At 41.8% G+C, this 12,200-nt stretch overlaps 1 protein-coding gene across 1 annotated transcript; it reads right to left on the reverse strand.

Annotated features, from left to right (window-relative positions):
* Positions 1 to 1,953: 1,953 nt before the first annotated feature.
* Positions 1,954 to 11,482, reverse strand: TFB2M (transcription factor B2, mitochondrial; the record flags this gene model as incomplete). The annotated part of the gene is made up of 8 exons (XM_084262284.1): positions 1,954 to 2,997; positions 4,439 to 4,590; positions 5,894 to 5,956; positions 7,190 to 7,279; positions 8,442 to 8,590; positions 8,985 to 9,138; positions 10,111 to 10,199; positions 11,140 to 11,482. The coding sequence occupies 8 exons, from the start codon at positions 11,480 to 11,482 to the stop codon at positions 2,805 to 2,807; spliced, it is 1,233 nt and encodes a 410-aa protein (XP_084118410.1). The 3' UTR covers positions 1,954 to 2,804.
* Between the last annotated feature and the right edge of the window lie 718 nt (positions 11,483 to 12,200).

The raw sequence follows: 12,200 nt of genomic DNA on the forward strand, positions 1-12,200 counted from the left end.
TTACCTAAGCTGTAATTAAAATGTCCAATGCTGAACAAGCCTAGCAGCCAGTATATGCACATTCCACCTTAACAACCCCTTACCACATCATCCACTGTGTTAATTAGTACACTGTCACAAACCCTTCTTCTGAATCACAAGCAAACTAACCATAGAATCCAACTTGACTGATCTAATTCCAAGTAGCAAAATTTCCTTTAACTGGGAGTCACAGGGATAAAGTTTCTATTTGCTATGATTTTAATATAGTTACATTGTAAAACTTTAGACAATTGCCACCAGACATATAATTTTCTTTTGCAGGCAGAGCTGATGAGGACCATTCATTAGAAACAACTTTGTACCTCTGAAGTTATAATTGATAAACAAACTATGATATATTGTGACTGTAACATTGCATGCCAGAGTAGTTCCATGTAAACCTCTTAGTGTCAAAGTTAGCATGAAGATCTGAAAATGTCTAGCATTTTAAATTTTGAGTGAAACTGCATTTAGTTTTCTCTTTGAATACCATTTTTGGGGGTTATTACAGTAAGTATCAACATAAATTTATATACTGATTTTCTAGTTGCAAGTTGTGTCTTTGTATTTACATACATCAAAAAAAAACTTAGGAGATGTCGGCTCCATTTTCTATCAACATATCAAGGAACCTTTTTTACTATAGTAAAGGTACTTCTGCAAAGGCACATAAAGGCTGGTTAAAAATCATAACCAAAATGCATCAGAAGCCTTTATATACAATATGAAATTTCAGTGAAAGTTTGCATTCAAAATTGTCCTACAGAAGCTGTAAACCTGGAGCAGTAGGAGACAGCACCAATTAATCAAATCCACAGACCCACTTCAATTTCAATGACCACCAGTATGTGCATAAGTACACCAGTGATTTTCACTTTTTATTCCATCCTGCCATCAATACCAAAGAAACTTTCATACCCATGATTCTCCTCATTCCACATCCACGATGAGGACTAAACATGTTGCGTCTCTTGACACTTCCTCACAGAGTTCTGGTTGGCATTAAATCTCAAGTCCCCAGTGACACAATATTCCTTCCGCTTACAGACTCCTGGTGTTACCTTGGGAGTCTCTGCTGTTTGCCAACAGCATCAAAAACATCACAGCAAATACTTTTATTTTTTCTGTTAACATTTAAAATGTCATCAGCAACAGTTAGAGAAGTTTATTACCTAGACAGTGGTGATCTTATACTTTATGTATTGAATACTTTTCCTGGTACATTGATGTAAGACACTTTCCTGCATTTGATGCAGGGTGCAGAACGGGGAGGAATCAGCTCAGGAGACGGTACCTTCTTGTAAACAGTGGGTAAAACACATTACCATCTACTGAGATTGAAAAAAAAAAAAAAAAAAAGGTGGAATTCCTTCTGTGAAGGAGTATTTGCCATTCACAGTCCATTTATAAACCAAGTTATCTGAAATACTAAGAGATGTAAACGGAAAGAAAGCCTCAAATACTCATGACCTATACCAGAACACAAGTAACACTCCGAGGCAGACTGCAAATCAAACCTCAGCTGTTCCAGTGGTTTCATCATGACAACATTACAAAGGTTTATCGGCAGCTTAAACAGGTAACTGCAGCCTAGCTACCAGAGTAAACTGAGCTGCTTGAAGTAATTGTTTCTTCTGCAGCAGGAACTGCAGGAAAAAAACAGAGATGAACACCTGTCACATCTGTAACTCACACTACGATTAAGAAATACAATTCTGTTTGCACTGTTTAGGTTGCTGCTGTTTTCCAAAGCCAGAAAATAGCTCAGCCTTTACCAAAAAGGTGTTTTATTAACTCCTGCTCTGCTAAAAATGGGTATTTACCACAGCTCTTCCCAAAGGACACAGAACATAGGAACAGTACATCAGACAACAGAACAGCTAGATGGTAAGACAAGAAGAGAAACGAGGAAGAGGTTGAGTTACAAAGTACTGAGACTAAAAAAAAAAGAATTTTAATAGCATATGCTTTTGAAGTTACTTTGTACATATAATACACATGAAACAGACATACTGACAAAAGATGCAGGTAAGGTGATTGTTTTTTTCCAAACTGTCTATACAGCACTGAATGTTCGGGTTACTTTGGTTCTAGACCTAAAATAAGATATAGCCTATCTGCATATAGGTGCCCACATACCACAAACTACAATAGGCTGCTGTGTTGTCAAATTTTTGAAAGAATTGTTACAGATTAGTTTTCCCAGAGATACAACAATGTTTAGTTAAAAAAACCACCCCAACAACAAACCAACCCACCAAAACTCTCAGTTGATGTTTTATCATGCTGTCATTACCTTGTCTTCTATCCACCCATCACTACTGATTTATTAACATGATGTTGACTTTAGACCACAAGGGGTTTAGATCAGGAGACAACATAACAGATTCAGTGGTTGTAAAGACCCGTGTATTTTGGGAATCTGTGAAAAAGCATCCACTGAGTGGTAAAATACCATTATTTGTGTGGTTTGTATTTGGTCTATATTTTTTTTTTCAAATGTTGTAAATATACAGCAGTGTAACAAAGTTCCATGTCAATGATACACCCAAAAGCAGCAAGTTATTAATATGCTCCCGGGAAAGATGCAAAGTTTGTCCATTCTAGATAGGATTGTGATCAAGTAACTGAATCCATTACTTCCATCTTGCATAGAAGGGCTCTTGTAACTTGCTAAATTTAGTTTTCTGTTTCTAGCCAATGGTATCTCGGACTTTATTTAAATCATTTTGTATCAAAGTGGTCTTCCAGAAGCAAAAGTGATCTTCCAAGAGACAGCAGCTTTAGATTTGCAAGTTCATGTTCCCTACACTTTCCAAGGCTTCATCATGGCACCAGGTCTCAGTGAACATGTTGGAGCTTTGCAGAGCGTCAAAGACACGCCTGTAGTCTTCTGGGCGCAAGTGGCGCGCCTCAGCGTTCCTCTGAATTGACAGCGCTCTCAGGACTTTGTCAGTGTCATCCAAGCTCCAGGAACTGAACGAAACAAACACAATCATAACAAAGCATTTTTTCTCTGAAAAAATGAAGAGGAATAAACAGAATCCGAAAGTCTATTTCATTCTCCTGCAGTTAACAGTATTTGAAATAGAGTGTAGGAAGTTAACAACTTCCTACAATACAAGTTATTTTCAATCCATACTGCAAACAGGGAGAAATGGCTGCTAATAGGACACATAAATAAAGCCTCAAGCAGAGACAATACCAAACCACATAAGCCTCCTCATTAGAGGGTGAGTGCCTTCCCTCCCTCCTCTGCCCCAACTGCGTAAGGCCAGAACAGGCATCAGAGCATAAGAAAGGATTATTCTTGGGAAAGCAAAGCCAAGGTTATCTTCAAGATGATGATTCAGTATAGCATCAGTTAGTGTGACCAACGCCTCCCTGGAATTATCTTCCCTTAATAAACAGATGCATCCACTGTCTCCCTATCCACATCATTGCTATGAGAACTAGACCTTTTAGGAATGTGCGTATTCATTAACTATGTCCCAGTCAGGAAAGGGATGTATAAATACACACAAGATGCACGTTGGAAGCTTTCAAGGTTAGCTCCACTTCCTGGCCGAAGGACTGAGTAGAGATGAGGTACACCACTGAGCTTTGAGAAAGAAATCCATTAAGGTACTCTGCACTTGTATTTGTTAAATGAGTTACTGGAATTCATTAAGGTGGTGTGGGTTTGGGTTGGTTTTTTTTACCCCCCTTTCTGGAAATTAACTTTCATAAACCACTACCAGCAAATGAGAAATATATTAATTACTATCATTAACAAGTTGAAGTCAATCTTTGCAGCCTGAAAACACTTGGCATTTATGGGAAAAGGAAATCTAGTGATCGTAAAGCAAAGTTAATAGCTCCAATGTATTACCGAAAAGAATAATTACAGAGAGCTGCATAATTGGTAAATAAGTCTAAGGCTTAATTTCTTAATTAGGTAACAGAAAGGCATTTGAGGACATTCCCACTCCACCTTCAATAACCTTCAGCTGTTTTCATTAGCATTACTTTGATGGCTTTCAGAAACTGAAACTCTTTTTCTGCTTCTAATTTCTATACCTGCAACACTCTTGGTGACTTCATTATTATGTCTGTGAGTGAAAACTTCCTGCAGGTACATGACCTCAGCCTCACTGGAGGTACTGACAATTACTGCACATCTACTCTAAATACTTGTTGACCTTCCTGTCAAACCTCAAGCTTTTATCATCTGTGAATACAGGCCAGGACCAGTCCTCAAAACATTGTATTGCAGGGCATAAAAATTAATTTGTCACTCATATATGTAGATAGCTAATTAGAAAGAAAAAAAGCTGTATTTCAGCGGCAAATAAATACTGCTTTGAGAAGACATTAAAATATTTTCCCGTATTTCCCTGAATAAAAAGTATAAAACCTGTAATTCTTTCTTACTTACTTTAATCTATCAGTAAGACTAGCCTTGGGTTTAGCAAAACACTGTTTCACCATGTAAATAAAGGTAGATGCATTTGTGGGCTCCAAGCTTCCTGTAAACAGATTTTGACGAGGAGTCAATCGTACCAAACATAAATGATTATTCGGCAGCCGCTGCAAGAAAAACAAGAGAAGCCACTGAAAAGTCATTTTTAAGACAGTGTCTGTCTTTACCTAACAGCAAGCATTTAATCTGTGCCATCACTAATACTTGTTAACAAGTTTTAGAAGTTTTTACAAGATGATTTCATTGGAAGCTGAGGCTTTAAAATTCTGTTCTAGAACACAGATGCTTTACCCACACTACCCCCCCCAAACAGGAAAGGAAAAAGAAAACAACACAGACATACTATCACAGCAGTTTTTTAAGACTGAACATTCTTAGTTGAAATGGACAATAAAGGTTTGATGTGAGCTTTCAAGAGATTAAACAGCCTACAATATTCCTGTATGATGTATCTAGTACAGGATATATATTCCTGTATCGCAGTATTCCTGTACCTGCCTTTGTATATAAAGATGGAATTATTTAGCTGTAACACTACGATAACATTGGAACTTGAGGATTTTATTAAATTCGCAGGGAATGGAGTTTTTAACCAAAATAAATGTACTTCTGTATTGGCAGCAATGGATGTATCACACAGAAAATCTCACATTTGTACTCCTGAGACTGTCACAATACATCTTTCATAATCCATCTGATATATCAGCCCCTCCACATGGCTTTGCAGCAGCACAGTGTGGCACACCCACTCACTTTTAGTCACTTATATCCTATAATAACATTTCAGAGCACACACAATATACAACCCTAGCAGGTTTCTGGGGAGGGTAAAACCAAATATTAAGCAAACATGCTTTTACATTATTGGTATTAAATGGATGTATTCTTCTATTATACAAAGGAACATCTTTACTTCTTTGAAAAAGAAGAACTTTATAAAGGGCATTTTTCCACTTCTCAAGTTTAAAACTTTGAGACACTTTTCAGCAATTAACTAGGACAAGGAATCTACACTGGACACGTGAATAACCACTTGAATCAAAACCAGCAGCACTCTGATTGTGTTATTAATCATAGGAATGCTGGTTTTGTTGAAGGAGGTAGGTGTGACTATCAGTAAATTCTTTTGAAAAAGGCTTCACCTGTTCACATCTCAATGTTTTTTTTATTCACTATTTTTTTCCTCACCAGAGGCAATAGAGATACCAGTTTATTTCAGTTTCTAAGCTAACATCAATTCTTCAGCCCTCTTCTGATGCATCTACATAGTGCCTGTAACTTTTAATTAGAAGAGCAATGAATTAAAAAAAAATAATCTATGTGTACATGTCATTATGAAGTATTTTAACATTTAAATTAAGTGTTTTAGCTGCATCTGCAAAAGGAGAAAAGTACATATAGCGATCTTACCACACTTTTCGGTACTGCCAGTTCCCCATTTTTCAAATTAGTTACAAATGATGACCAAGGTTCCTATGGGAGGGAGAAAATATTTAAAACAGAATTCAAGTGCTTTGTTAGAATTTGGAAAACACATTTACCATCATCCCTGTCAAATCAGAAGTTTACCCCCATTCTAAAACTCAGTTTAAAATCATGTGAATCTAGAGCTAGAAAAAATAAAAGGTCAAGAAATAAACACATAAGGCCAGACTGAAAACATTATTTAATCACACTCCTGACAATGTATCTAAGTAGCACTGATAAATTACTTATAATCAAATAACTTGTATATATTACCATACATTAGTGAGGCTACCTATTGGTTTCAAGTTCAAAATTTGAACCAAAGCTAAAAACTGACAGCTGACTGCAAGAGCTGCTGCACTGAGTCCAAACAAAAGTCCCACCAGCTCAGTAACTTTATCTCCTGAAGTAGCTACGAGCAGATATATAGAAAACACTGTACAAACAGGGCATGTATATGTAATAAGCTCCTTGGGGACCATCTTATTCTTTAACTCCGTAATATTCACCTTAACATATACCTCATGGCATAAGGTATTTGGAAGACAATATATAGTGACACCTTAAATTTTACAGTAGTAAAACATTTCAACTATAAAGGTAGGTTCCCAGAAAAACAGACCACAAAGCTAAATTTAAAAAGCATTAAGTAAAAGTTGATGGCCATGTGCTCATGTAGAGGTGAGAGGACAGCATTAAACATTTTTTTAAATGAAACCGTAGCATGTCTGACTAGATTAAGATGGTGATTGACTAGAAGCAGTAGCAGGATGGCTTAGAACATAAAGGCACCAAGACTGAAAAATATTTCTACTGAACAGAGCTCAAGAAGTCAAAAGCATACACGACAGCATAATATGGAGGACACAGCAAAGACTACGACAGATTGGGAGAGCAGTCTTCCTGTCTCACACAAGCCTTCGCAAGATGGAAAAGACGTATCTGTTGTGCAAACATCTTTTTCTCATCTACCAGCTTCTGAGAATAAATGTTTTTGACTACGGTGGCTTGCAACAAAAATACTGACACCACAGTTAGTAACGATGCTACTTAAGTGAGAGTTCAACACTAAGGACAACTATTTCAGGTTTTTACATCCAAAAGTTTTCAACACTCCTCCAACTATATTAAACATCAAACTAGCTTTAAATTAGGTTACAATAGTAAAACACTATAAACCCTTTTCTAAAAATATGTCCATAGTGTTAGGCCATGTCAGCTGGTACAAAAAAAACTTACCATGTGCAGTAGCTGAATTTCACATCCTACTTGCCAAAGTACACTAAATGCTTGGTATGCAGTCACTTCACCAGGCTTTGCTGTTAATACCTAACAAAATGACAAAGAAAGCAATTTTTGTTGCAAATTCTAATATTGCTTCTTTAAGCAAAAGCCTCATATATAAAAAAACAAGCGGTAAAAAATTCATAGCTAAAACTCCAAGGTAAATTTGTATTGGACCTCAAATACATACTTTGTGCTACGTTACTACATCTTGTCAGACACATGAATAAAGACATTATGGCAGTCTAAGTATTTCTTTGCAGCAGCTATTTGTGAAACTGAACTGGGTAGGAATTTCCAGCTTATACTTTCTGGTCATTTTCAAGGCAGAGCAGTTTCACACAGAAGAGAAACAGGGATGGTATTTTGAATTAAAAATAACTTGGGCAGAATCATCAGTCTGGAATGATAAGACAGCATTTCCAATAAGACACACAAGTGGAGTAAGGCAAACATCAGGTGACCTCACTGAACATTAAGCAGCTTGCAGTGTCATGATCTTGATCAAGATGACAGACCAGACAACTCTTAGGGCAAGAAAAAAAGGTCATTCTCAAACAGAGCAAGGAAAGAAGTAAATTGCAGCAGGGAGGTTTAACTTATTTTAAAGGTTTGTGGCTGTATGTGAACCTCAGTTTCACAAAAAGAAAAGACACCCTTGAACTTTAAGTACAGTTCCAGAGGTTTGGGGCAGAGTAAACTAGGAACGCATAACCTAGAAAGCTCCTCTGCACCTTAGGGTGCTGAACCTCAACAAAAAGGTAAATCAGTTTTTTTCAGTGCTGTATACAGAAGTGAGCTGGTCAAGAGGGCATCTGCATCTCACTGAGTTAGTAACTCAATCCTCTTCACAAGGTGTTTAGAATTTAGTCTTCATTGACTATTACCTGGATCTAGTAAACAACCTTGTTGCAAAAGCACATTACAGAATTGAAGCACCCTCACAAATTATGATGGAAAGCAGCTGGTCTACAGCTGCACATCCTTCTCCAGGACCAGCTTTCACATTCATGAGATTTGTGGTTACACGACAACAGAAAGTTTCTTGACAGCACTACTACTGAATAAAGAGAACATGCAGGAAACAAGACTCAAAAATTCTGTCAGAAAAAGAAATTCACTAGCAAAACCACTAACTATACAGTATAAACATGTGTGTTGTGTGAAGCACTAAATCTTTAGTACCTGTAAAATCTCTTAGACATACCTTGTAGTCTCTTTCACTTAGAAAGAAGTTGAGTTCTATTCTTCCATATCTGTATATGGAACTGCATTCATACAGAGCAAAAAGTAGCCTCCAAAGTGTGGTCCTTTCCCTGTTCTGTGGTAAGATTCCAAAAATTTTCACAGGCACATCTGTTTTGATAGTGTGTAAAACAATCTTTAAAAGTTTGCGATATGTACTAGACAATCTCATTATAGCTGAGTCTAAATTGCAGCTACGAAAAGAAAGTCAGTCAAGCTCATGTTGTTCAAGAATGATTATAATACAAGCTTTAGTTAAAGCTAAACCCAGTTTGCATTAGATTAAACCTTTAGTAGAAGAACAAGTAAATAACTGAGATTTCATATAGCTTCAAAACACCCTGGTGGCAATCAAGAACCTAAACAAAGCTGAAACGTAGGAAACCATACTGGTTAATCCAGCATGTGCACTGAACAGAACACATACCTCAAGCACACCTCAAAGATTTTGCCAAACAACCTATGCACCCCTTCAAATTTATTTGCAAGGTGTGTCAATATATACCTGCCCTCCAAGGAACTGCTGGTACACCCATGGCGTCAAAAAGTTTTTCAGAACACACAGCAGGTGGTTTCAATATTCCACTCCCCAAGGGATCCAGTCTGAAGAAGTCACCAGGAATTACCTTCAACTGTCCATCCAGGCTATTCTCTAGGGACTGAATAAAATTAGCTTCAGCTGAAAAAGTCTGGATGAAGTAACCTTCCTTTCAAAATACCCAACACCATGCTCCTAAAACAAAGCCAAACATTCAGGCACTACCTAAAATCATTACCCAGTCAGGTTACCCATGTAACTTTGTAACATACCCATGACTGGGTAACAGATTTAATTTTTAATTTCACAAGTGAAATCTCAGAGCTGCTTCTTACAGCTGATAAAAATAATAGCTTCCTTCATCACACAGGCTATTTGGACATTTTTTGCTGCTTAACTGCAGGTTTAAAACATGTTCCTGAATTAGTAATATGTTCTGCCATGTTTTACAAAAATACACCTGAACTCAACTAAGCAAACCACAGCATTTAATGAGTTACAACTGGAATTCTTGGTATACGCAGAGACAGAGCCTTTTATATACATTAAATCAAGTGAGAATCTGCTTTCAAACCTCTACTTTACAGCATTGTAGCACAACCCTTCTAGCACAAGTTCTACAGCTCTGTGTCTGACCACCTTTTTGAAATCATGCAAAGCCATGGTGAACAGGAGAGAACGACATCTGTGTTTTAACACTGCCAGTCAATTGCAGGACAAAAAGTTAAATAAAACCATAACTGGAATAACCAAGACTACTTCTACAGATTTCTGAAAGCTACATACAGACATCTTGTTTAAACATACAAAACTGGAGTGTCTCTGATCAGTGTTAGCCCCATGTAACTAAAAGTTCATATGAAGAACTTTTAGTCCTACATACACAAAATATCAGATAAATTGATTATATAAAATTGCCTGTGCAATGTAAAACCAAACAATGCTTATTGTTACTAAGCATTATTTCAGATGTTACAAGTCATGACCACTGGCTAACTCCTTTTTGATCCAACAGTCATTACAATGTTTTAAGTTAATTTGTTATTTTCCCTTTAATTGAGTTTCAGAATGTGCTACCAAATCAAAAGCATACCTGTAAATTTGGAAGAAAAGCTGGGTTACTTTCTAGAGCTACCACTCTAACACCTGCATTGAGCAGAGTTCGGGTCAAGACTCCAGGACCTGAAGAAGGAAAATAAAACAATAAAAATAAAAAGCACATTTTTCTTCTAACGGGTTTCCTTTAGTGATTTTTCCAAACCCAACACTTAGGAGATACCACCTTTAACAGGAAGAACTCCTGTTTATTTAAACACGCTTCAAAACAAGAACTGCCTGAGATGGCTCAGTGAAATACACTAAGTGCAGCATTACAATGAGATACTGAGGAACGTTAGGTACAGTGTTTCAAATATTCCTACAACTTTTTCCTCTGCCAACTGAAACAGAAGTTTGAAACTCTTCCCATGTTATCGCCACAGATATAATAACCCCTGCAGAAATTAAATACATAGATAAGTTAACTGCAGAGGGCTAGGAGCTATGTAATGGCCCACAGCCATAGGTGTGCTTTGACTGACAGATGAAGAATGCCCACAAAACAAGAGAATATTACTCGGACAGAATTCCTACTCCACACGCAAATCCCATGCCCACTCTACAGCAAAGTTCCAGCACCAGTGACTCCAGCGCCCGGACGAAGCGCTCACCCCGCCACCCCCCCGAAGCTCTGTCTAAACGGACCCGCCCGCAGCCTGCACAGACACACGGCGGTGCCACGACACTCAGGCGGTCACCAACGCCGGGACAACCTCCAGCGCGGATCCCGTCCTGGCAGGTCCGGGCAGCACCGCGACGCAAAGGAGCCGCCATGCCCGCCCGAAGCCCCCGGGAGAGGCAGGGCCCCGTCCCCTCCCCACAGCACCACCTCTCCGCGGCCCTACAGACCCGTTACCGCTGGTGGCGAGGGCGGCAGCTCGCACTGACCCCGCAAGGTCACTGGGGCAGGCCGAGCAGCGCCGCGTCCCGGCGGCTGCGGGGACGGCGCCGCCCCGGAGCGGCAGACAGCCGGAGGGTAGCGGGAAGGCGGGTAGAGAGCGGCAGGAGCCTATGGGCTGCTTACCGGGCGCGCACTCGATCAGGACGGGCTGAGGGCCGCTGCTGGCTCCGCTCTGCAGGCAGCGCTGCACGGTGCACGCAAGCTTCGGAGAGGCGATGAAGCGACGGAACGGCAGGCCCTTCCGCGGCACCGGCGGCGCCTGCTGCACCAGCCGCTCCGCCTCCGCCGCCTCCGGTACCCGCAGGCCCGGGCTCGGCCACCGCCCCGCTGCCCGCCTCGCCGTGGCCCAGCACGGCGGCGGCAGCACGCACAGCAGCGGCCGCAGCCCCGCCGCCAGAGCCCCTGCCAGGAAGCGGCGGCGGCGGCAGCAACTCGCCGCGGCCGGCGGGGCTCGGCCTGTCAGCATCACCACGCCGCCACCTGCCCCGCGCGAGCAAGCACCGGGTGCGCGATCGCCGCGGCAACGGGAGCGTCACTTCCGCCTCTCCCCGGCCTCTCTAGCGCTCTTCCGCTCTATCGTCGGAGGTCTCTTCTCCGGCCGTCCTCTCTATGGTGCCAGCCCTGCACCGCCGGGAGCCTGCGGCAGCGGCGGAGCGGCAGAACCATCGCCTCCACGCCATGCCGGACGGCGGGTCCCGGCCGCCTGAGCCGCAGCAGAGCTGAGGTGAGCAGGCAGAGGCTCCTCCGCAAGGGGAGGGGGGGAAAGGGGGAGATGTTTCCCTCGGTGCCGCGCAACACCGCCTTCCGTTCGTCGCGACGGGGCTGTGGGGGTGGGGTGAGGGCCGCCGGGCTGACGGCGGGAAGGCGCCGTCCTCCCGCCTTAAGGTGGCGGCGACGACGGTGGCGGCGGGGTTCCGCCGTGAGGGGAGCGAGCGCGCCCGGGGGTGGCACACGGCGGGGCGGGAGAGGCCGGGATAGGGCGGGCTGAGCTGCCCGCCCGCCTCTGCCGGGATGGCAGGTGCCGGCGGCGCGGCGGCTTCCCCCGGCGCGGTGCCCCGGCACAAGCCGGAGGAGGGCTGAGGCGCGGGGTGGCCGGGACCGGGAGGCTTCGGCCGGTAGGAAACGCTTCGCCGGGCGCGGCGGGAGCGATGCCTGCTCGGCTGGTCGGTGGAAGTCCCAGGAGC

This window comes from Gallinula chloropus (genome assembly GCF_964237585.1).
Source record: "Gallinula chloropus genome assembly, chromosome: 3".
Taxonomy (NCBI): domain Eukaryota; kingdom Metazoa; phylum Chordata; class Aves; order Gruiformes; family Rallidae; genus Gallinula; species Gallinula chloropus.